The sequence below is a fragment of the Corythoichthys intestinalis genome, chromosome 16, assembly GCF_030265065.1.
Source record: "Corythoichthys intestinalis isolate RoL2023-P3 chromosome 16, ASM3026506v1, whole genome shotgun sequence".
Taxonomy (NCBI): Eukaryota; Metazoa; Chordata; class Actinopteri; order Syngnathiformes; family Syngnathidae; genus Corythoichthys; species Corythoichthys intestinalis.
The window spans coordinates 17,141,657-17,168,511 of record NC_080410.1 but is presented as its reverse complement, the minus strand read 5'-3'; the positions used below and the strand labels follow the sequence as shown (position 1 = coordinate 17,168,511).

The 26,855-nt window shown below is 39.0% G+C and overlaps 1 protein-coding gene across 1 annotated transcript; it reads right to left on the bottom strand.

Annotated features, from left to right (window-relative positions):
• Positions 1-541: 541 nt before the first annotated feature.
• Positions 542-16,804, bottom strand: txn2 (thioredoxin 2). The gene is made up of 4 exons (XM_057860536.1): positions 16,701-16,804; positions 6,179-6,456; positions 5,818-5,899; positions 542-1,770 (listed from the first exon to the last, which is right to left on the bottom strand). The coding sequence occupies exons 2-4, from the start codon at positions 6,454-6,456 to the stop codon at positions 1,654-1,656; spliced, it is 477 nt and encodes a 158-aa protein (XP_057716519.1). The 5' UTR covers positions 16,701-16,804; the 3' UTR covers positions 542-1,653.
• Positions 16,805-26,855: the final 10,051 nt, after the last annotated feature.

Here is a 26,855-nt window from a genome sequence, read left to right as displayed (position 1 = left end):
TTTCCTATACATTTTTTATATACTCCAGTTCACTCGGCATCAAGTCGGGAGCGACAACCTAATTTATGCTACTATACGTGCTGTGATCCTCCACACCCCCTCCCAAGAGGGATGTATTTCCTCTTCTAATTTTTTCCAATCAATAAGTGCGCCTTTGGGCCATGTTATGCTACTCGGAAAGTTCGGTCGGCGCAGTGTCAATGCTGAACCTTTTTAACAAGTCATTGGCTTGTGCTGTTGCGATGTTGCTCTCCAAACGGACCCTGGTCCTCTTGGTCTAATGTGAAAGCGCCAGTGAAAGTGATACAGACCCCCTAGGGCCGTGACAGAGATCTCATTAAACTACTTGTAAGTCAATCTTTAATCAAAAAAGTTAATAGCTTTTCAACCCTCGTTAAACATTCTTGAACGTTGCTTAACAAAAAGGAAAAACGGTAATTCTCATTTAATTTAAATATTAAATATTGTCTTTTTTTTCCAATTATTTAGAGGACAAAACAGTAAATAATCTGATTTTTTTAGTCTTCCATTATTAACTGAGTAGACATTTTATTTTAGTCAGAAACAAGTCAACGCACATATTTTCCTTGAGGGGCCACACAAAATTTGGTGGGCCAGATCTGGCCCCCAGACCTCAAGTTTCACACCTGTGCAGAATTTTCATCATGGGAAAATACTCACCATTAAAAATGTCCAAAAGTTCAATTACAGTATATTAAATATTGATTTACACTCTTATAACAGCAAAAGAATCCCCAAGAATTTTACAACTGAAAATTGTGTTAAAGAGGAAATACTTGTTCTAGGTACAGTATACGGATGTGAAAGGCCCCATGACTGGCTTTGCCTTCAGCCATGAAAAAACATGAATTCCTTCAGTCAGACACACACATTACTTCCAGATACATTTTTACCACTCTAAAATTGAAATGAGTATTCTACAAGCCAAGCCAAATCCACAACATATTTTGATTTCTTTATTACTTCTGTTCATATTTGAAATACAGCATTCATTTAAGTAATAAATGAAATCAAATTATTTACCATTCCTGTTTGTTGTACTTGTGTTCTTCACAGTCAGGGCTCAAAGGTGCACATGCACAAACGCACACAATTTTTATCACATTGCTAGGCATATTGGTGCAAAACGATTATTTGTGTGGTTTTGGTTCATGTTAGAGAAACGCTACCCTCACGTGGACGAAAGCAGAAACTACAGTTAACCTGGTAACAAACCTCATTCAATTCTCATGTTTTAAATTAAATTCTCTTTACTACTTTAAATGCTCATCCCTCATTACACACAATACTGTATGAGAGCAGTACTGTGTTGTATTTTCTCCTTCTCTAGACACATTTCAAACACAATACATCACCTATAAAGCTCTGAATAAAGCCGTTGAAGCTGTCAATAATGACAGTAAGTGCTCGAGAGAGGCACACAGCATTTACTTCCAAAGTCAATGGAGGCCCATATCCGTAACTAAAACAAGACACAGAGAGACAGACGAGACAGGACGGGGCAAAAGCAACGAGTCTAGAGAAGGGTGTGAGCACAGACGCAGTATTGCTGCTCAACACTCAAACTGTCACACCAGGATCATGGAAAACGGCACCGTGATGGTGGTGAAGTGACAGGCCTGGAAAACTGGTTTATTTCCCAATGATCTTGCTGATAAAGGAATCCAGTTCATCGTCATCTTTGATCCCCACAAAATGGTCGATAACATCGCCTCCACTCATAGCGATAACTGTTGGAACGGCAGACACCTGTGAGTGAAAACACAATCACTGTGGCAAGGTTTTACAAATTCAGAAACAATGCCATAGGCTCATTCCATGTCAAGACCCACCTCTTCAATTTGCCTGATTTTTATACTACAGGTAGTCCCTGGGTTACAGCGTACTCGACCTACGTGATCTCGACTTTACGACGCCGGAGGCTCGTCCGCCATTTTGTCTCCAGTCGTGTTTTTTTTTTTTGTCGTGTGACGGTGTAGTGTCTGTTTGAGCGCCGTATTTTTCTTCAGTGTAACAGCTGTACAGGTTCCTTGCAAGTTTTTGTTTCCCAAATAAGAAGAGCTGTTGTCTGACTGAGGTTAATTGAAAATACACATGATGCAACTTCATTTTTTTTTGCGTGCATTGTTTTTGCTTTCCTGTTGTCATTGTACAATTCTTGGGACTATAATGTTAACAATAATTTGTTTACAAGTTAAATTAAAATGGGGAAATCTAGAAGTTTAATTACAGTGAGCGCACACCCAATCAAGTCGCTTTCTGTATTATACTACGGAAATAGGGTCCGATGCAGCAAGCAACGGTGTAGCATAAAGCATAAACCTTGTCCAAGTTGCTGAAATCAAGCCCTAAATAAGCTTCTTAAGTCACATCAAGTTGTCCGTTTGTTCACTAGCAGGCAAAAGTGTTCTATGGTGTGTGTGTCTGGTTTCAAAGTAAAACTACAGTAAACATCGGTGAAACAAGAACTCTTGTGTCTCCAATTGCGAACAAGCCGGCATACTCAGTGTACCTTTTTCACGTTCAAGTACAGTATCTTATTTTTTATTTTATTTTATTACCATGACGTATAATACATGTTTTTTGATAGTTATTTTGAGATTTTGGATGGCATTTAGGGTTCCTTAAAGGGTTAATTCCAATTTACGCGGAAATTCGGGTTACGTCGCCAGTGGTAACCCGGGGACTACCTGTATTAGTGTCTTTTAGGCCAGGGAATTAAATAGATTTTTTTCTCTTTTTGTACACATCTTTTTAGTTGAGTCTTTGAATACATGGACATGATTTAATAATTCTCAGCCACATCAGAAATAACAAATCGATTGGTCTTTTTTATGGCACATTTGGTATAAATGGGAAAAAGAAAAAAAAAATTTAAAAATAAATGATAAGGATAGGTTGATAACACTTAGTCTTTGAAATAATTCAAAGGGAAAAAAACAGTTATGTTTGGCTGTATCATGAGCTCATCTATTTTACACGAACTACACACACGCACACACACCCACACAAACAAAAACAAGATACTAATAGTAATGAAAGTTTAAGTATAAATAAATAAATAAAATTCAAAGAAAACGAAAACAATTCAAGCCCGTAGCACAATAGATAGGCATGAATGCTATGATGAACAAAACTCAAAATGAAATTAAAAGGGGAAGGGCTGGGGCAGGGCATGTTATTGCTATTCTGTGGAGATTATTAATCCATCCAGGTAGTCTCTGAAGGGCTGCCAGGTTTTGTGAAAGATATTTTCCCTACCAGAAAGTAAGAATCTTATCTTTTCTAACTTTACGTGATTCAAAACCTCTTTGAGACAACTATTGTATGATGGAGGAAGTGCATGTTTCCTAACCCTAACCCTTAAGCAAAATAAGACGTCTCGCTAATAGGGTCGTGAAAGCCATTAAATGGCGTGTTGGCGCGGATAGAGCAGGTGATAGGGGAGGGCAGGCAAAAGTGCTGCGCATGGATCGATCGCCAAGTTTGTGCCAGACACGTTTTCCAGAGTATCAAAAATCTGGTGCCAAAAACCAGCGAGATTAGGACATTATCAAGCCATAAAAATGCAGAAATTATTTTATCTAGGTAAGGAAAAAAGGATTTTGTTAGAAAGATCGGGATGTGCTGAAACAGGTAAAGAAATATTAGGAACTATGACCATTTTGACCAAATTAACTCTGCCAGTCAACGAGAGTAGGAGCACTGACATGCGTATCATATCAAGCTTACATTTATCAATTAACGGATGAAAATTGTACTTGAAAAGGTCCTCAAAGGAAGCAGGGATAAAAATGCCCAAGTATCGAAACCCCTCAGTTGTGACTTCAAATGGAAACAAAGACACAGGTATCATTCTTCATAAGGTCTTAATAGGCAAAAGTTGACTTTTTCCAAAATTTTATTTAGATCCTGAATATTTGCCAAACTGGGTTAAAATGTCAATGGCAATCGGGATAGATGAAACTGGATTTGACTAATACAGCAGCAAATCGTCCACGTTTTTTTTTTTTAATTGCCAAGAATTTTGTTTTAAAAAATGAGTATAGTTTTTTTTTTTGGTAGTTGTTATTTACCAAAAAGGAAATTCCAATTCAATAGATTAATCCATGAGTGTTTGTGTACAGTAGGAATTGCTTTGTATTTTGTGCCTGACAGCACAAATACGGGGAGAAGACAATATTTAAAACAGACGTTTTGCATTCTATTTACATTACTTTTGTTTTTTAAACTTGTTTCGAGCTTTCTCCGTCTTTTGTTTTTATTGTCTCAAGTAATTTGCTGCTGTTGATGGTAACAGACGTCCAATCTGTTTGACCTGAAAAGGCTGGCAACAAATGAACGAATGTTCAGTCACTGCCAGCCATTCTACTTTCAATGAATTGTACGCCTAGTCAATTTAAATTCACAGAAAGATGAAACGAGCAATGTGATTGGACGCCTATCATCATCAGTGGCACTGATAAAGTTTAAAGAAGAAAAAAAAAAAGTAGGGGGCGCTTATGTGAACTATTTTTAGCGATTTTAATGCTTTAAATTATGATTTTTTTTTTTTAAAAATGGTGAAATACATTTGGACATTTTTCAGGTATTACAATCAATAAATAAAAAATAAGAAAAAAAGTCATCCCAAAATGACTACATTTCATTGGCAAAATTGACACGCCTCCAATCTAGTGGTGTGACATCAGTCGTCACAACAATTTTTACATTGGAAAAGGAGCAACTTACATTGCTTATAATAGCCACGTTTACATGCTGACTTTTATTCATACCGATTCAAATCATTCCGAATGGAAATTTCAGATCAGCTGTTTACATGTCACTTCATCTATTCCGATCCAGCGTTTACATGTGACTGCCTTTATTCCGAAAGGACGTTTGACAACTGCCAACTGACATGCGCAGATTAATCAAAACAAAGCGTCACGTTGCAAAACATGGAGATCGATCGTTGGAGTGCTGCTGTTTTAACTTTAACCCACTTGTTGTGTTTGTGGGGTCGTATCCGCTTCTGCTGTTTTGCTCTTTTGCCTTGTAGTAGCCGGTTTTCCACCGGTTTCTAATCTGGTCAACGCTCCGGTCTATTCCGGCTTCGTGTAACCTCTCGTGAACTTTTTTAAACAGTTCACTGTTCCTCGTTTTACGCCCGTCTAAGCGAGCAATTATATTCAATTCTTTTAAAGTTTGAATTAAATACAATCTTTCCGCCGGACTACAATTAGGTGCGCTGTGCTTGGAAGCCATGTTGCAAGTGACGTTACTTACGTCACAAAGTGACGTCACCACGTCAGTACGGAGCATGTGCAGAAAGAACGCAACCAGACACCATTCCGCCTCCCTGTTTACATGATATAATTTTACTTCTAATCGGTTTGGGAAAAGGAATATTCCACCCCTGTGAATCGGAATGAAATTCCATTCGGTATGGGCCTGTTCATTCCGAATGAGGTGTTTATATGGAACACATTTATACGGTTTGAACAAATATTCCCATTGTAATTGGAATATTTGGCTCCATGTAAACGTGGCAAATGTCCGAAAACTGAGATCGATCGTCACCAAAACTTGTGTGTACTGTACATGACTACCTTTGACCTCAAAAATGATCTATAAGATGCAGCAAGCCCCTTCATGCATTTACTTTATGAGAATGAAGAGTAATGCCAGAGATAATATACCATCTGATTTTATAATTGCGTTCATCTTAATCATTTTCATGGCTGTTCCAAGTAATTCAAATACAATTCTCACCCCATATTCAATAGCCAGGTCTGTGTGATCGTCAATGTCTACCTTCGCCATGGCAACACGGCCTTTTTGTTTTGCAACAGCCTTCTCTAACCTTGGTCCAAGGATTTTACAGGGACCGCACCATCTGATAACACACACAAAAAAATTGCATTATCGTTCTGTAGTGTTCACCAAAGTTATATTGTGACAGTAATAGATGTCCAATCCATTTCAAGTGGGAGCATTAGCAGCGAATGGAGGTGAATGAATGTGCCACTTTAAATGGATTGACGTCTACTAGTGACAAACTCGTTGAAATTAACAGCAGAAGGACGAAAAGAACCACGATTGGACGTCTAACATCGTCAATAGCACTGAAAGATTTAATAATAATTTTTAAAAAATCAGCACTGCGCATACTCACTGTGCATGGAAGTCAATCAGCACTGGCAGTTGACTATTAATGACTCTTTCTGTGAAATCCTCGTTGTCCTGCACATTAAAGGAGACTTGACGACGGGTGGTGTGAGGAAGCACGCGAGGCAGATTGTGTGTTGGGGAGAGGAAGGATGCCCGTGCGGTGGAAGGCTGCAGGGAAGTGGAAAAGAAAGTGGAGGAAAAGGCGGCGGAGGATGCTGGGAGGCAGCGGATTTCTTTCGCAGAGAGCGTCCAAATTCTGCGTACTAGAAGCCTATGAGCCATCTAAACCGAAGACATAAAACAGAATAACAGAACGTGAATGTTCTTAATCCAAAATCCTTATGAAGCAAAACTAAGTTTGGTTGACTCATGAACTTAATAACAGTGTCAGAGGCAGGAAACAAATCAGCCAAGAATCAAGCACTATAGTCTTTTAAATGATTCTCTGTATAGAAGATTGGGGTATATAGCTTACTAACCACATTATCATCAAAATTCCAATTCTTCTTTACTCAACCCTTTAAGACCGAACGTGTCAGTTGCGACACGTTTACGCCCATCATCTTTGAAGCCTGGTCATGCTGTAATTACTTCACCCACGTTCCACTGGTTGCTCTCATTTGAAAGTACTGAATGTGATGTCCACACCAGTTTTTATTTGAAGTCAATCGACCAAGTAAAACGGGAGATAATGTCATTTGAGTTTTATAGTTTTATTGCACTCATAAATGTGCATTAAAACGCTGCATGGACCATGTGTTCATCTTTATATTTTCATCATTTCTTGTCATTTTTCAAAACCATAAGCAGCACAAAAGACTACATATCCCAAGGGCCGTTGTGATGTCAAGAAGGACGAACCAAATGTGAAAATTTTTAATGAATTGCCGAGCGAGGCGCCGACTAAGGAAAGGGAGGCATGCGAAGCGAGCAACGGCCGGTTGGATTGAGCGAGCGACTTTGAAACGTGCAGAATGAATCGAAAACTAAATTTAGCACAAGCTAATGCATTATTTTGTTGACTCAAGGAAGAGGATGAGCCATATTTGTCGTTTTCCTCGGATGAGTCGGCGTCTCGGCGAGTAGAAGTGACAGCAGCGCGCAAACGGCGGAAGAGTCAGCTGTAGAGCTGGGAATCTTTGGGAACCTAACGATTCGATTACGATTACGATTCAGAGGCTCCGATTCGATTATAAAACGATTATTGATGCACCCCCCTCCTTTTTTTTTTTTTCTTTTTTTTTTTTGTATTTAAATGTTTTGTACATTAGTTCCAAAATTGTTAAAAAATCCTCTCAGGCTAAACAAAACTACTATTTCAGTATCAAGTTAACATATAACAGTAAACAAATATACAAAAATAACAGTAAACAAAAAAACTCCAGTCCCCATTCTGTATCAGCAGCTTTAAACTACATTCAATTAATTTAATGTTGTGAATCAACTGTTACAGTTGTTAAAACTGCTCCCGTTATTCCACAGTTTCCCTTCTGTCTTCTTTTGTCAAAGTTTTAAAACTATTTCATCATTTAAAGATGGATTCAAGACAAGATTCTGCCAATTTAGGAGTATGTTAGATAAAAAGTTAATCAGGTTCGCTACAACAAAGCCTTCTACAGAGGTCCACTGCTTTAAGATGGCGGCTGTTTACTTACGCCGGAAAGTCTGTCATTTCGCATCTCTGTTCAATAATACATGTTCTAACACCGACATCGTCTGTCATTTTGCATCTAGTTCTACATATCTATGATATCTACTGTAGCCGTATGTTTGTAGCAACTAGCAACTGGGCGTTGTTTGTAGCGGCTGTCAGCCGCAGTCAGGTATGATTGTTTATCTAGCGGCATGAGTTGAACATGATATTTACTCTCGGTCCGTTCCTTATTGCGTCCCAAAGACCGCGCTGACTGTGTTTTACTTCCGCTTTACCTGGTATAATTCAATAATCGGAATTTGGATATTTGTGAATCGTTCTCGAATCTTCCACGGCCGAATCGCGAATAATCTAAGAATCTGAAATTTCGCACGCCTCTAGTCAGCTGTGTGACGTTTTGTGTGACGTAGCTCCGTGACGTGTTCAAGAAGAAACTTTATTGAGTGCGCAAAAAAAAAAAAAAAAAAAAAAATTATTGGGTCGCATGCCTGAAAAAATTGAACTGAACTACTTGTCAATATTTTTGAAATTTTTTTTTTTTCAATGATATATACGTTTTGTTCTTCACTATGAACCTTTTCGATTTTTATATAGGTGTGTGTTCGAGAAGCTTGATTGCATATAAGTAGGGCTGTCCCAAACGACTAATTTTCTCCCGATTAGTCAGCCGACTATTTTTACGATTGGTCGACTAATGTTATAATTTAAAAAAAAATTTTTTTTTTTTACTAATTTAGCAATGAAATTTTTGTTGACGCTCATCAATTCACAAAAACATTTAGGAACACTTAAATTCTTTATTGAAGTACAAATAAACAGATAAATAACAAAAAAAAAAAAAAAAATCACAAATAAACAATGACTTCAAATGCTGATAGAATTAACTTGTGCTAAAGAATGGAATGTGAACAGATTCAGAACACTGACTTCACCTTTCCAACATGATTTAAAACAATTCTTAAAAAAAAAACAAAAAAACCTAGCATTAATATTATAGTATACTGTAGTACTATATATAATAGTATTATAATAATTATTCATTGCCAATCACTTTTCATAAAGGGTGTCATTTTAAAGGTATTCTTAGTGTAGAATCTGAAGTATGTGGGATCAACTCCAGAAATCGTTATTTGTATGACGAACATGACATGCTTTTATTTTGAAATGTTCCCCGGAAGTACGTTCGCTAAACCGCTAATTTAAGGTTTACACTCCGCAAAAAAGCACTTTTTGTGATTGCATGTGGTGTCAGTAATATTTTTTTTTCTTTTGCAAATGCTGTTAACCAGCGATTTTTCATGTTTGAAGTGTCACCTTTTGTGTTTGAATGTGTTTATTCAGATTTCAAAGAGTAATAGAGACATCCATATAAGACACCCCCCCCTCCCAACAGAAAACAAACCAAAAATAAATTAAAAAAAAATAATAATAATGTCATAGACATGTACATCAAGCATAAATATTTTAAGATCGTTAGTATACAACAGAATTTTCATTCCTCTATCTTTGTTGAAGGATGACCCACGTATTTCAGAAAGACCCCCCAAACTTTATGGAATTTTTGTTCTGAGCCGCTCATCACATATCTGATTTTTTCGAGTTTCAGATGGAATAATACATCTTTGATCCATTGTGATGTTGTCGGTGGGGCTGCATCCTTCCATTTTAAAAGGATCAGGCGGTGAGCAAGCAAAGTTGAAAACGCAATGATTTTACGCCCCCCGATAGGTAATACTAATCTCTCCTGCATGACCCCAAAGAGTAATATAAGTGGATTAAGTGGGAGTTTGACCTTCATCATATTAGAAAGTACATTACAGATGCCTTCCCAGTATTGTTGTATCTTGGGACAAGACCAGAACATATGTGCTAAAGTGGCCTCTTCTGATTTACATCGGTCACATGACGGATCAATTTGAGGGTAGACTTTTGCCAACCGAGATTTAGAAAGGTGAGACCTGTGTACAATCTTGAACTGGATTAAGCAGTGCTTTGCGCAAAATGAAGATGAATGAATTCTCCTCAGGTCCTCTGCCCACTCAGTTGTGCTTATAGCAGTGTCAAGGTCCTTCTCCCATGCTATTTTGATTTTGGACGTAGAGGTGGGGTTTAAATGGGAGAATGATGTCAGCATTATCGAGATTGCCTTTTTCTTGGTAGGGTTAAAACACATCAAACTATCAATTGCGTTATTATGAGGTTTATCTGGGAACCCTGGGATGGAGCTTGAGATAAAATGTCTTGTCTGTAAATATCTAAAAAAATTAGAAACCGAAAGATGATATTTCTGGGACAATTGTTGGAAGGAGGCAAACTTGTTTTCGATATAAAGATCTCCGAAATTCATCAGACCCTGTCGTTGCTACACCTGGAAGGTGGAATCCTGCATTGCGGGAGGAAAAAAGTTGTTTGATGCTATTGGACTTAATAAACTCATGTTATGGAGACCAAAGTGTTTTCTAAACTGCATGTAGATTCTAACAGAGTGATAAACTATGGGGTTGTGGCGTGGCATATTCTGTGATTGAGAAATGGAAGTACCGACCACAGATGGCAAGGACAAGGAACTATATGAAAGTTTCTCCATCTCCATCCATTTTGGTCCTCCATTGTCAAAAGAGTAATATACCCAGAAGGACAAGCAATAAAGGTTTGCAGCCCAGTAATAATAGCGAAAATTGGGGAGAGCAAAACCACCATTGCGTTTTGTTTTTTGGAGGTGTTCTTTCCGGAGACGGGGTTTCTTGCCATTCCAGATAAAAGATGATATTATAGAATCAGGTTTCTTGAAGTAAGTGCTGGGGATGAGCACGGGAAGAGTCTGAAAAAGATATAAATACTTGGGTAGCACCGACATTTTTATAATGTTCACTCGTCCAACCAGTGAGAGTGGAAGAAATGACCATTTAGATAAGTCTTGCTGAGTTTTGAGTTGTAGTTCATAAAAGTTTTTCTTAAACAGTTCTTGATAATTCTAGGTCACCCGGACACCTAAATATGTAAAGCCTTGCTCAGATATCTTGAATGGTGCAGAGAGCTTTTGCAGTGACGCCTTGGTAATATTTAATGGAAGGAGCTCAGTTTTATGTAAATTTAATTTGTAACCAGAGATCCCACCAAATTTGGAAAAAAGCTCTAGAGCATGGTTAATTGACGTTTCGGCTTTGGAGATATAGAGCAGTAGATCATCGGCGTACAGGGACACCTTATGTTCCATGTTGTATCTTAAGATGCCTTTAATACACTGGTCGGTCCTTATGGACGCGGCCAATGGTTCAATGGCTAGTACAAAAAGAAGAGGGCTAAGGGGGCAACCTTGACGTGTGCCGCGATGTAATCTGACCCGTCCAGAACGTTGATTATTAGTTAATATCATCGCTGAGGGGCATGAATAGAGCAGTTTAACCCATGACACGAATCTATCGACATAACCAAATCTGGCCAGAGTTTCAAATAAATAATCTGCTTTCTCCGCGTCCATAGAGAGGACGCATTCAGAGTCTGCTTGACAAGGAGTGTACAGGACATTTAAAAGACTGCGAACTCCGAAGAAAGCGCGCCTGTCCTTCACAAAACCAGTCTGGTCTGGTGATATTAGATCAGGCAAAACCTCCTCTAAACGACGTGCTAATACTTTGGCAAGGATTTTGTAGTCAGTATTCAAAAGTGAGATTGGTCTATAGGATGAGCACTCCAAAGGATTCTTGTCTTTCTTTTAAAGTAAAGTTATGCTAGTCTGGTTCACGGTGTTGGGGAGAGAGCCCCTATCAAAAGACTCTGCGTATACTGCTGTAAGGATAGGTGCTAGTTGATGAGAAAAGCTGGTGTAGAACTCAGTCGGCCAACCATCGGGGCCGCGGATTTTTGGGTCTGCAATGACTTCATTGTCACAATATCTTGTTGCTGTATTGGTGCATCTAAAGCGCTAATCTGGTCCTGCGATAGAGTTGGAAGGGGCAAATCTCTAAAGAATTCTGCTATTAAATGGGGGTCACTAGGCCCATTGGAGCTATAGAGCTCCTGGTAGTATTGATAGAATGTTTCATTTATTCTGAGCTGATCCGTGACCACTTCACCGTTGCACGTTGTTACAGCATTAATTTCTTGTCGAGCTTTAGCGCCTTTCAGCTGATTCGCTAGCAACTTCCCTGCTCGGTCCCCGTGTTCATAGACTGTTCCCCGGTTTTTAAGTAGCAAGTATTCTATCGTGTGTGATGTAAGAGTGTTATATTCAGCGCTCAACTTTAATCGCTGTTTGTATAGATCAGGAGAAGGAGATTGTGCATTTTTATTATCTACATCTGTAATATGTACTTCCAGTTCTTTCAATTTGGCCACTGACTCTTTTTTCTTATGCGCCACGAACGATATCACCTGCCCCCTTAGATATGCTTTAAGTGCCTCCCACACTGTTGACGTCGAGACCTCTGAAGTAGTGTTAATTGTTAGAAATAAAGAAATTTGGTCTGACATAAATTTCATAAATGTTTCATCTGACAAAAAGAGTGAATTAAATCTCCACAAACGCCTGGAAGCCATAGCATTGGGTATTTTAAGTTTAACTAGGGGCGTGGTCAGATATTACAATGGGGTGGTATTCACATGATTGAATATTGGATGTAAATTTATTGTCAGTGAAAAAATAGTCGTTCCTAGAGTAAGTTTGATGGCTATGTGAAAAGAATGAATACTTCTTTTCCTGTGGATGAAAAAAACGCCAGATATCTAAAATGCCATAGGTAGAGAGAAATGACTGTAAATAATTAGCAGATTTGGATAATGCATATGCAGGCTTTGCAGATGACCTGTCCATCCCAGGGTTCAGGCATAAATTGAAGTCCCCCCCCATAACAAGTAAACTGGAATTTAAGCAAGGCAGCAAATTGAAGAGCCGCACGAAGAATTGAGGGTCATCACAGTTCGGAGCATAGATGTTTGCCAGTATTACATTGATGTTGTAAAGTTTTCCAGTGACAATAATATATCGGCCATTTGAGTCAGCTGTTGTTGTAAGGGGTGTAAAGGACACTTTTTTATTTACTAAAATGGCAACACCCCTAGCCTTGCCCTGAAAGGTTGAATGAAATATTTGACCCACCCACCCACACTTCAATCGGACGTTGTCCAGAATCTTAGTGTCACCTTTTAACTACAAGTTTTGGAGAAGGCTGCCTGTTTTATAGCCGGCTAAAGTAGGTCGTCTTTTTTCCCCATTCACCTCAATGTAGCAATGCTAACGTAAATAGTGTTTAATATAGATGTGTTTTCTTATTTTGTATGTCTGAACTTTAATTCTACAGCGTGTTGATGAGAGAAAAGAACTAGAGTCTCATATGCCATCAGCACGCACGCACAAATGGATGAACGCAGGCGCGCGCAGCGATAAAACACAGCCTTGAAAATGACCGCCCTCATTTTTATTTACCATGCGATAAATGGACTCATTGCATATCGCGACAGGCTTAGCAACTTTAATAAAACATGTCATTAGTTAGTTAAATGGACTTACAATCTCCTGTCGTTGTCATTCACGGCCGACGTGCAGCCAAGCTTGGCATTGAAGAGACAGAACACAATAGTGTACCCTCCTTTGTTTCTTTAAAAATAAGTCAATGTTTTGGACTCTCTGGTGCGCTTTTTTGGCTTTGTGCCGCTTTCCACGCTTGCATACCAAGCGTCCGACATTCTGAACTTTCCACGCATATATTTTTTTTAACCCTAAATTAACCGTCGACGGGATGTTGTGCTCGTCGACGGATTTACGTCATCGATGACGTCGACTAGTCAGGACAGCTCTACATATAAGCATATGCTTTTGATAAGGTGATGGGTAAAATACTTAACTTCACAAAGAGATATCCTACAAACCCTTTTTGTGTTGGATGATAATATATAATTTTCTTTCTCACTCTTTTGCACTGTATATAACCCGTTTTGACCATAGTATGTGTAAAGACCAAAAAGCCTATGATCATACCTGCTGTTTGTGTTGAATTGTCAAACATAAAACTACGCAATCTTATTTTTTTCTATTGAATATTTATCCTAACAAGTTGAATAAATATTATCAAGCCTCAAAACGGTTGGTCGAGCATGTTTGGTTGTCAATGGGACATCAACATTATAAATTTTGAAAAAAGATTTGGGGATTTTTTTTTGGTCTTTTTGGGTCCAAATTGTGGATTAAAATTGGTCAGTGAAGAAAACAACAGTTTGGACATGAAGTTCAAGGTGTCCTGAAAATAGGGACCCAACCTGGCCATTGTGAACAATTTTTTCTTTGAAATATAAAGGCAACATCAAAGGCATGCAAATTCGGACAAAATAGGCTTAGGTGTTATAGGGTTAAAGCGCAAGACAATATACAAATTTACATATAAACAACAGTTGCTCAAATTATTTAAGGATGCAAGTTGCAAATTTTTAGACCTCTAACTCAAAACATGAAAAAGCTTACCTGTGCAGCCACTTTGTGATGTCAATTGTACCCATGCACATATACACTAATAAACTCGAGCAAAGGTGCATGTGATAACGGGTGTTAATGACACATTGAGGGCAGGAAACGCAGGATACTTGTATCTGATTGGCTAAGAGTACTAACATTAAATGAGATGTCTGCCCACATGTAGGGTTGGGCATCATTTGAAATCGAACGATTCTGGTTCCGATTCCACATTTGATTTCCAGTTCTGAACTATTCTTGATTCCGATTCTTTTAAGACTCAGGGTTTAAAAAAAAAAAAAAAAAAAAAAAGGTACGGTAAAAAAAATGCATAGTTTATATGAATTTCCCGACTTCTTGATGATTTTATAAATTATACGAACTTCACCCAGGGCTATTTTTAACTTGTATATAAATATCAGTCTTTGAACTTGTATGTGATGAAGTTTCTTTCCACAGAAGGGCACTTTCACAAAGATGTTTGTGAAAGTGCGACAAAGCTTCGGTATAAATTCCTCTACTGATTATAATTTGATGATCTTTTAATACTGTTGACTTTAACGGAGGCGGCAACACGCTACGTAAAGTACGTAGCTGCTTATATATAGACTGAGAAGTCTACTGCTTTAAGATGGCGGCTGTTTGCTGACGCCAGCAATTCTGTCATTTTGTATCTAGTTCTCTATACATGTGCTAACGCTACCGAGTCTGACATTGCGCATCTAGTTCTATATACATGTGATATTTACCGTAGCCGGACGTAATAATACAACTTATCATACTATTCAATCCATCCATTCATTCATCATCTACTGCTTAATCCCGGGTCGGGTGGTGGGGACAGCAGAAGACAGACGTAATTTATTGTTTTACATACCTGGTTCTGACTGGTTAGAGGACTGGTCTTCTGACAAATTTTGCACCCTCTTCAGAATTTGCAACCGAAGCTGTTGTAGTGGTGAATAAGCCCTCTTTTACATTCAGTTGGATTCTCAATATTATCCAAAAGGTGCAAAATAAACAAGTTACACCATAAACATACATGTGCAACACGAATATGGCGTTAATTTATGCTTAAAGACACGGCGAAGACGTTAACAGTGAGAGAGCGACGTGCAGCTAACATGGGAGGATGTGTCTGAGGAGAACTTTTCTACATGTTCATCCATGTAAGTAACGTAAGTAAATATTGCTTTAAAAGAAAGTTTGTGGTGTTTACTTTGGAACCGCTGCATTCGTGGGGTGCAAAATTTGTCAGAACACCGGCGCAGCGTGTCAAATACACGGTACTCAGCTATGCACTTGGCACTCGGCACATGTAATCCATGAAGCTGGAGGTGTTCAATGATATTAGTCGTGTAGCCAACTTTGCAAGATATAGTTGTGTTGCAAATGTTTCACCGAGCTGGTCATTTTTCGTGTGTAAAGTTGTGCCAAAATTTTGAGTGCCGCCGCACCGTGTCGATGGCTGTTATCAAGTTGCAATGCACAAGCACACGTGTGTTTGACATTGAATAAACGTTGATTTTCCATCAAAATCATCAGTATAGTTGACATATAGTTGTTATCAAGTTGCAATGCACAAACACACGTGTATTTGACAGTGAATAAACGGTAATTTTCCATCAAAATCATCAGTATGGTTAGGTAAAATCTTAAGTAAAAATTTTCGACGTCAAGTGACGTTGAAACAACGTTCTATGGTATGTCAGGCGATGTTGGGTTAATGTTTTATAGTTGATGAACTAATGTTGACAAATAGTTGATTTATGATTGACATGGAAGACTGATTAAAAAGTCATTGAATTATGGATGAGCGGGTATTTTGGTCGAAAACATAACATTGATTCAGCGTTGTTCAATATTATTAATAATCAAAATCACATTTAGGTTTTGTATGGATTTCAATGTTGAAACAACATTAATTGAGGGTCCAAAAGTTCTTCAAAAGCTTCTTGTGGCTTCTTCTTCATGGTTTTCGCCAGCAATTTTTTCCGCTCAGTGGTCAGGGCATCGAAACGTGTTCATGTGTACCAAGTCAGGGTTGTCAAATGGCGTGCGAGTTTATGGAGCCATGTTTCAAAAACCCATATGCGGAGGACACACGATATTGAAAACTTTAAGAAATGAAATGTCCATATAAACTTCGTGATTCTAACCAGGTTTCTCTTAAGACATTTCTGGGCCATTATGTGTGCTCCGTATCAACAAGCAGAGCTCTTCCTTCTTCCATTAAGATGCATTACGTATGACTTTGCCCTCTTCGCCCTCCTCCTTGCCCAAATAACTAGAAACCCGCATTTCTCTCTTGAAAAAAACACACCCCATATAAAAAAAATAAAATAAAATAAAACCGGAGAAGAGAAATGCTACAAATTTTACATACACGTTAAATAGTTATAATAAAAGTAAATATATTAGTTTTACCTTCCAGCTTGACTATCGGTGGTTGGTCTCAAGGACCAAAGTAGTGCTTCCGGTGTTTGGCAGCGTTTTAAAACCTTTCATTCACGCAGCGTCGTGATTACTGCCACTTGCTGGTCAACCATGAAATTGCATGGTGTACATATGACCACAAGGGCTGAGTGGTTGAAATCCTCATCGAGACAGCGTAAACAACGATTTCGGTTTTAAAGTTCAGCATTTAGTGGTTTATTTTATTTGCTTAACTGTTATTTGTTTTCATTCCTGTATGATTATTTATTATATTTTATCATCTCCTGTTGCTTTTAAAGTTTTAGGTCTGTTATTTGTGTTTTTGATCGTTTTTTAGTCTATGGTTACGTTTTCATTCATTCACTCATTTTCCGAGCTGCATATCCTCACGAGGGTCATGGGGGTGCTGGAGCCAATCCCAGCTAACTATGGGCAGTAAGCGGGGTACACCCTGAATCGGTTGCCAGCCAATCGCAGAGTTATTTTTTCAATTATTTTATTTTATATTGATTGTTTCATCTATTTCAGGGGGATTACACCAAACTCAATTAAGGGGTGTAAAAAAGCAGTTTCCACTTACTTTGACAGTTATATAGACAAGTTTCCGAGGTGCTTCCGTTTTTCTGCTCGTGACTTCCGTTTTCCAAGTTCTCTACCAAAAACAATGGAGCTGGAGTGGCATCATTCATCAAAATCCCTCAAAAAAGACAATTTGGAAATACCGCATCCATCTGCCATCATCACGACATGGGACAACATGAAGAAATGGCTAAGAGTCACCACAACCAAAATATTTGTGTATTTTATTGATATAAAGGCAGTGGATGGAAATGGAATCGCAAGTTCCGAGGCATCCAGTACCTATCTGCACAGCAAAAAAGTTGAATGTGTCCTAATACATGAACGCGGGAATTTTGTGTTCATGAAGGCAGATGTGGAACCAAGACAGTGCCACTACATAGCAATAACAGGTACAATTATGTTCAAGCTGACTACACTGAAAAAAAAATAACTGGTGGATTTACTTGATAAAATCATTGTAACAATTAGCACTTTTAAGTAAATTTTACTGCTTGCAATATTAAGTTCAGTTCACAATTAGTAAAATTTACTTAATCGAAGTAAGTGCAAATTTTTACGATCATTTCATGAAGTGAATCCACCAGCAATTTGTTTCAGTGTACAGTTCTGTGTGTTGTGTCACAGCTGGGACATTATTAGCTTTGCATAAGCTTCAACAATTAAAAAATGGAAAACACTCATATACTACAAATCATATATGGGCTTTTTACCCTAAACGCAAGTGTTACACTTTTTTTGTTAGTTTGTTTACAGGTGGAAATCGCTGTTAGGCAAAAGAAGACAACTTGATGTGCCTCACAACAACACTTACTGTATGTTGGTGGACATATAACAAGAGTACGTGCATTCTACCTTGATAATGGAAGGCTCAGTTTATGCTCCACCTTCGTTAATATTTTTCTAATAATTTTATAAATTGTGACTTATTGATTTATTCTGCACATACACTAATTGTTTGAAATAAAACAGGAAATGGAAGCATGTTGTCAGAAAGTTTGATTGCGATCAATATCTGCAATAAAAAACAATGGGATACTATTTGTGTTCATATGTACAGTGGGGCAAATAAGTATTTAGTCAACCACTAATTGTGCAAGTTCTCCCACTTGAAAATATTAGAGAGGCCTGTAAGTGTCAACATGGGTAAACCTCAACCATGAGAGAAAGAATGTGGGAAAAAAAACAGAAAATCACATTGTTCGATTTTTAAAGAATTTATTTACAAATCAATACCAAAAGTTAATCTCAATACTCTGTTATGTACCCTTTGTTGGCAATAACGGAGGCCAAACGTTTTCTTTTCACACACTGTTGCTGGTATTTTGGCCCATTCCTCCATGCAGATCTCCTCTAGAGCAGGGATGTTTTGGGGCTGTCGTTGGGCAACACGGACTTTCAACTCCCTCCACAGGTTTTCTATGGGGTTGAGATCTGGAGACTGGCTAGGCTACTCCAGGACCTTGAAATGCTTCTTACGAAGCCATTCCTTTGTTGCCCTAGCTGTGTGTTTGGGATCATTGTCATGCTGAAAGATCCAGCCACGTCTCATCTTCAATGCCCTTGCTGATGGAAGGAGATTTTCCACTCAAAATCTCTAGATACATGGCCCCATTCATTCTTTCCTTTACACAGATCAGTCATCCTGGTCCCTTTGCAGAAAAACAGCCTCAAAGCATGATGTTTCAACCCCCATGCCTCACAGTGGGTATGGTGTTCTTCGGATGCAATTAAGTATTCTTTCTCCTCCAAACACGAGAACCTGTGTTTCTACCAAAAAGTTCTATTTTGATTTCATCTGACCATAACACATTCTCCCAGTCCTCTTCTGGATCATCCAAATGCTCTCTAGCGAACCGCAGACGGGCCTGGACGTGTACTTTCTTCAGCAGGGGCACACGTCTGGCAGTGTAGGATTTGAGTCCCTGGCGGCGCATTGTGTTACTGATAGTAGCCTTTGTTACTGTGGTCCCAGCTCTCTGTAGGTCATCCACTACGTCCCCTTGTGTGGTTCTGGGATTTTCGCTCACCGTTCTTGTTATCATTTTGACGCCACGGGGTGAGATCTTGCATGGAGCCCCAGATGGAGGGAGATTATCAGTGGTCTTGTATGTCTTCCATTTTCTAATAATTGCTCCCACAGTTGATTTCTTTACACCAAGCGTTTTACCTATTGCAGATTCAGTCTTCCCAGCCTGGTGCAGGTCTACAATTTTGTCTCTGGTGTCCTTCGACAGCTCTCTGGTCTTAGCCATAGTGGAGTTTGAAGTGTGACTGACTGAGCTTGTGGACAGGTGTCTTTTATACTGATAATGAGTTAAAACAGGTGCCATTAATACAGGTAACGAGTGGAGCCTCGTTAAAAGAAGTTAGACCTCTTTAACAGCCAGAAATCTTGCTTGTTTGTAGGTGACCAAATACTTATTTTCCACTCTAATTTGGAAATAAATTCTTTAAAAATCAAACAATGTGATTTTTTGTTTTTTTTTCCACATTCTGTCTCTCATGGTTGAGGTTTACCCATGTTGACAATTACAGGCCTCTCTAATCTTTTCAAGTAGGAGAACTTGCACAATTGGTGGTTGACTAAATACTTATTTGCCCCATTGTACATGAGCTCATAAAACCATAACTACCAGTGTAATCTAAACAGATGAACAATACCTGAAAAATCCGTGTCAGTACTTCTGCATTCGGCAACTGTTATATTATTTGTAATTTCACCTCATTTTGGTCACTCAAGTGGCCGGAGTATCAATCTACACCTCATGTTAACACAAGCTGCACAGATTGTTAGAATTTTGTCCACAAACCATCAACGAAGTGATAAGAACAAACATACAATCTTTTAGGTGGATTCATTAGGTTTAAAGGATACCCTTAACTTATTTCTGCTACTGGTTTTGATTTAAGGCGTATGGCGAGGTAGATCCACACTGGCACTTTGAAGCTACGAGCTCGACGCTGATCAAAGCATTCCACTTTCAACCACATATATAGGCACTGCCAGCGTTCACACATGGCACAAAAAGTCCCAGAGCCTCATCTACGCCGTGCTGAATCCATTTTTGGAGATTCCGTGGGTTCCTCTGGTTTGATTTTGTAGTTTTACCTTTGTCTCCAAACTGCTTACTATAACCGCACCTCATGTTGTTCTGTCTAAACCGGAAGTCCGTAGCAGAAAATGTCAAAGATGGCGCCGCTTAATTTTCGCATAGGAAGCTTGTCTATAAAAAATTGAACTGGGATGGTAAGCATTAAGTGATCATGTTTCCCTGCCTTTGACGGTGATAGACGTCCAATCCTCTTTGACTGGGAGGCTTGCAGTTATCGGATGATCGCTCCCAGTCAAATTGGATTGGTAGCCAATGAGTTCAAATGAAAGTGGTTAATGCTTGTAACGTTTACTGTAATACAGACGATCTCTGCTATCCCTCCCTGTCAAAATGGATTGGATGTCTATTGCCACCAATGGCAGCCAATGAGTTAACAAAATTTTGCGGTGTGGAGTACCATAACCTGCATAAACAGCATACTTATGAGACATATAAAGTAGTAGATATAAAAAGTCTACCTGATTGCAGGTTTTAGTGATAATAAAATACGACACCAAAAAACATGTTTTTCTATACCTGTACAACTAATTTGTAAATGTAAACATAAATATATATTTTCAAGATTAAAATAACTATATCAGACGGTGAGGTTTCACAAGTCAGCACATACTCTTACTGCCGATGTGGCTATGCCAGTTGAACTGATGAAATTCCACTACAAGGATTTAAAAGAGATCTGTTTTTAGACATATGGTCAACAAACCTGAAGTGATAAAATGTTCAGTGGGACAAATATTGAATCTATGAACTTTTTGACCTCACAACATAGCCACTGGCTAGCAGCCGCAGGAAGTACAGAGTATTTTCTCTCTTCAGACATTAGAAATGTTTTTTAAAAACACTGCAGCAAAACAAGGCGGAGGACGCGATGTGCAAGTCAAGTCAAATATTTATTACTGGCATCGACCGAGGAGGATTGCAGACGGTAATTGGGTGTCCTACATTAGTACAAATAATAAGATATTTGTATCAGAGCAGACCAGACAGAGTGGCAGGCCACAGTGGAGACCTGAGTCCACCTTTACCACCTCCCATCTGTCAGCTTACATGCAGCCCAGCTGCTTCCTGAAAATACCCCCAGCCTGTCCCCTCGCTAAAATCGGAGGCATAGATGTGAGATGCACACTACATTTTTTGCGAAAGAAATCAGAATCGGAATGGTTTCAGAAGAACAAAATACACGTTCTGGTGTGGTCAAGTCAAATTCCAGACTTGAACGCCATTGAGATGCTGTGGCATGACCTAAAGACAGCGATTCATTCCAGTCATCCCAGGAATCTGACTGAACTACAGCAGTTTTGTGGAGAAGAATGGGCCAAGATTAGTCCTGATCGATGTGCTAGACTGATCTGCAGGTACAGGAAGCGTCTGATTGAAGTTATTGCTGCCAAGGGGGCAGCAATAATAATACATATTTTTCCCCCTTCTATCATTGTTTGCATGATATCCATATTAAAATATGAAAAACTATAAATGTTTGGGTGATTTTAGTTAAAGCAGATACTGTTTTTTTCATCTGTGTGATTTTGACAAAGATCAAATTTGATGGTGATTTGATGCAGAAATGTGAGAAACTCCAAAGGGTTCAGATTCTTGTTCATTCCACTGTAAGTAGTTAACCACTATTATGCTAACATAAAACTCTCCAAATTCCTCTTGTTACCAGTCACATTGACAACAGAAAATGACTCATCTGTTTTACCAGTCACATTGACAACAGAAAATGACTCATCTGTGGCAGTGGCACCTAGAAGTTGACGGCATCTTAGATGTTGAGGTAATGCAGAACTTAGAATTGCCTTCCTGTAGTTGCCCTTAATGCAGCGAGTACTCATGAACATACTGGAGTGTGTTGCGTTCAGTTACAACTCCAAGAAGGAGTGGAAATAAATGCCCTGTTTCAGACCGCACTGAATGCAGGATGAGGCTGTTAAATTCAAGACTGTCCTGCATAAAACAGGGAATATGGTGACACTAAACCTTCCCCATGAAAAAAAAAACGTGAATGCCTTTTTGCCTTGTGTGACGATGCTTCCACCATACATACAGTATATGAAATTTACTATCTGTATCGACTATATGTTTGTATTGTGCACTTTATTTTGATAGTTAGTTTCCAGGGAGATGGATGTTTATCACCTTCTGATGTTTTGGCATTATTTTCCCAACAGAGGACGCTGTCCTAAGAGCAGGGGGCAAGGAATAAGGTGGTGGGTGTTTATTAGACTGTAGCGGTTGGGTTTGAACAGAGGTGTGCTGTATGTGCAGGCCGAGGTGGGATCGGTGTGTCCAGGACCAGAACACACGAGCCTCAGTCCATCTCACCGCTGGCCTCACATAGCCGTCCTGCACATGTTTACCCTCAAACTGTTTGTGAGTGAGGCTCCTTTTTCAAGGTATCACGCCCGCCCCACCGACCCCCCCTTTCTGCCAAATAAACATTGCACCGGAAATTGCATGGATATCTGGGATTTTTGAGGGTCCCACTGGAAAGCGGGAGAGGGCTCGAACAAGGGTGCTCTCTGTGACACCTTGGCGGTGAGGATGAGATGTGTGTATGTGTGTATGGGGGGGTAAAAGACTCAGAAGGGGGAGGGAGTGGCGTTGGTATCCAGAGAGGTGGGTGCGACCTTGCCTTGGGTGCTTGGAAGGGAGGACTCACACACAGTCACTCACAAGTACAGGTGACCCAGTTTCCTGTGACCCCGTCGGGAGTGTGTGCAAAGGTTGACTCATGCTACGCAGTATAAAAAAACATCAAATTTATGGTGAAATATTGGCAGCTGTTGTTGCAAAACAGATTGTAGTTCTGATTTCATTAATTTTAATTTTACAGTACAGTATTTTAAGTTTCTAATAATGATTAATATTATTAAGATAGTGATGTCACCACGATTGCTGCAATGATGAATCGATTAACTCGAGTAATTAGATGGGAAAAAAAGCTTTGAATCAAAATTTGTTGCTTCAAGTATTCGATTAATTAGATTGGTGTTGCAATGGTTTGGTTTGATAGTGTTTCATTTAGTTTTATTGATTTGGTTGGATACACTGCCCTCTAGTGGCAACAGTGAATATGGCATAACTCATGTAACATGGCTAAATCCAGCTGCTCCCTGTTAAGACCAACATGAGGTTGTTTTTGTTTGAGCTAATATTTTTTATATGCATTCGTAATTTCATTTAGAGCAGGGATAGCCAACGTCGAGCCTCGAGGGCCCCTATCCAGCTTGTTTTCCATGTATCACTCCTCCAACACACCTGACTCAAATAATCAGGATCATTATCAGGCTCACGCAGAGCTTACTGATGAGCTGATCATTTGATTCAGGTGTTTTAAAGGAGGGAGGCATGGAAAACAAGCTGGATAGGGGCCCTCGAGGACCAGAGTTGGCTACCCCTGGTTTAGAGGTATATTTAGCCGTTTTTTTGTGGGAATATGAGTTTGAACGCTTTGTTAAGAGCATTGTAAAAAAAAAAAAAAAAAAAAAAAAGGAACGGATTTTATAGCATTTAAGCTAGCAGACTTTTGCTATGCAAGTTAGCCAATTGTTCTGTTGTTGTACTTAGATCCTCATTTATCTTTTATACCATTTGAGACTAAGTGCAGGTATTTTAATTTACATTTAAATGAAAGTGCAATTCTGCATAGTTTGAAGAAATATTTTCTGAAATATATTCTGCAGTGCATTAAATGTTCCTAATCCGATTATTCGATTATTCTAACTAACTAGTTGATCGATTAATCGACTACTAATATAATCGATAGCTGCAGCCCTAGTCACCACCATCCAAAACGTTTACATATGGACAGTATAAAAATAAATAAATAAATAAATAAATAAATTTTGGTACCATCATTTTTTTTTATTTAAGATGGGTACTGTAGCAAATTATACCATTTAACATGTATTTTACCACCATACAGTACGCATATCTTGTATAAAAAAAAATCTGAATGACACCACACTGCATAATAACAGCTTATAGATCTACCAATCTACAGTAGAGGATGATAACATTGTATTTATCCCTAACTCTTCTATTTAGTACCGCTCTATCATTTTTTTCCAATTTGGATTTTTCTCATTCTATCTGGCCTGTAATTGGGATGTCATGCTATTCTGTTCTGTATACCATGTATGTCATGTGTTAGTATCAATTACCCTACATTCAATGTGCTCATGAGACATTTTTATACATGTATGCGGTAAAACAGGAATGTTCCAATATAAGTTCAAGTGAATGATCTATTTTTTCATTGGGAGTTTTGAACGTGCTTGCATCTGCAGATGGATAAACATCTCTTACCCAAAGATGACTAGGCAGCCATGAACAAGTGTTGAGTGAAAATTTTTTGAAATGTGTACGAATGGAGAAGTGTATACATAACACACCTTTTGCTAACGTTACTCTTATGTGTTTCAGTGTTTGGGAAGTCAACATTAAAGTTCCTGTTCTTGGTTTAAAAATAACTTTTGGGAGTTAATTCCGTTCCTGTGCTAATCCTTTCTACACCTTTCTCTTTGCTTGTTTTTCTATTCCAGTTATTCTGTTTTGGAAAAGGTTGGGTTCTATGTGGCCACTTTTAGGTTATGTCATGGCATTTTTACCACAGGAAAAATCGCAACATATCTGTGAGCTAACTCCTAGATCATTTGTCTACTTGTCCTAAAGAGTATTGTGAACTTGATTAATGAGTTGCTTCAAAAGAGCACGCTGGTAAATGGGCAGTCAGTCAGGGTGTTTAGCTCAGTTGTCTGTGTGCTACACTGCCAAGGTGGTGGCCTGGCTTTGATGATGGGGCAAAATATTACATATTTGACTTGAAGCAACACTAGGTAACTTTTTAACCTTTATAAAATATTTTCATAACATTTGTGATAACATGTCGACTGACAACTAATTGAATGGCACCTCGTTTATATCTTGAGGGGGTCTGTATCGCTTTCACCGGCACTAATTAACTTTGAGGAGGGTGGCAGGTAGCCTGCCACTCAAAAAAAAAAAAAAAAAACTACAAATGTGCTGAGCGCTTTTCGGCACACATCACTTCCCCCTTTCCCATTCATTATAAGGATGGAAGTTGACACAAACTCTTTTGCTCAAACTCTGCAAAGATGGCATAGCAACAAAAGAGACAAAAAGTACTGTCTGAGGAGGAAAAAAAGAGAAGCTACCAGGATATACCGAATAAACAATAGCCCGGCTTTCACTCGCTGGTGTGACCCCCCCCTCTCTCTTACGAGTTCGGTTGGGGTGAGGGGGCTAGCCACACTAAGCTACATGGTTGCTAACCATCTTATGCTATTGTTTAGCCACGACTGGATTCATTACTTTATTACTATTCATTCTTTGCACACCTGCTGGATACAGAAATGTTGTTAAATCCATCTGCAGGCGACCGGGAGATTGATTTTTGATTGATTGATGAATTTTACGACACTGCATGGGTGTGCGCTGGTCCTCATAGGAAACGCTAGCCTGGTACACCAGACTCACCGCTCTTCCAGCTATTGAGTCTGCAGATAAAATTCCCAGGGCGGAGCAAGCCACAGCAAACAGACAGCGGATGGACCAATCAGCGACGGGCGGACGTGACGTTAGTAAAGCGACAAGGGACTTGCGCGCGGAAGTAAACATACGAGGAGAGGGGAGTTTATTCAACATGGCTAGCGCGAGACAGACTGTTGTCAATTACTTGTGTCGGTGTGTTTTTGGTAATTTAAAACTGATTTTACCGTGGACTGGAACATATTCTCAGCTCTCCTGTTCGCCATCTGTGTTGTTGTGGACACGACTTCCGACGCGGAAAAGTGACGTTGCTCGTTAAGAACACGTCACGCAAATAAACGAATCTGATTGGACGGTTGATTTTGTTCTTGCTCGAGAGGCCGTTAATGGGCTGGGTTCCAGACTATTCTCACAGTGTTTGAAAAATACAGGGAGAACAGTCTGGCTGTGGCAGGCAAGGGAAACGCAGTCTTCCTTAAGGCAAAACACTACCACGTTTTTCCACTGGCGTTGCTAAAATCGACCAAAACTGAAAAGCTGCCAAGTGTTGCTTTACACTGAAGTCTAGTTTACTTAAAATGTTGAGTTCCAACTAAGTAACTGGAAACTTAAATTTTGTTCTCAATTTTGCATACGCTTTATGGTGATGGTACGTATATCTGGTCACTTCCTGTCCATATCAGGTCACTTTTTGTTGATATGGGGGCACTTCGGGGTAACTTCTTGTTGATATTAGGTCAGACTCTGGTGAATAGGGCCATTGGAAATGAATGGAAAATTTTGGCATTTAGAAATGATGTTTTTGGCAAATTTTGGCCAAACCGTTCATTTTTGGCAGAACTATACACATTTTGTATGCATTAGCATCCTGAATTTTTGATGTGTAAATGATGTGATTTGGACGAAAACTGTAGAATAAGAAGCATTTTGAACTTTC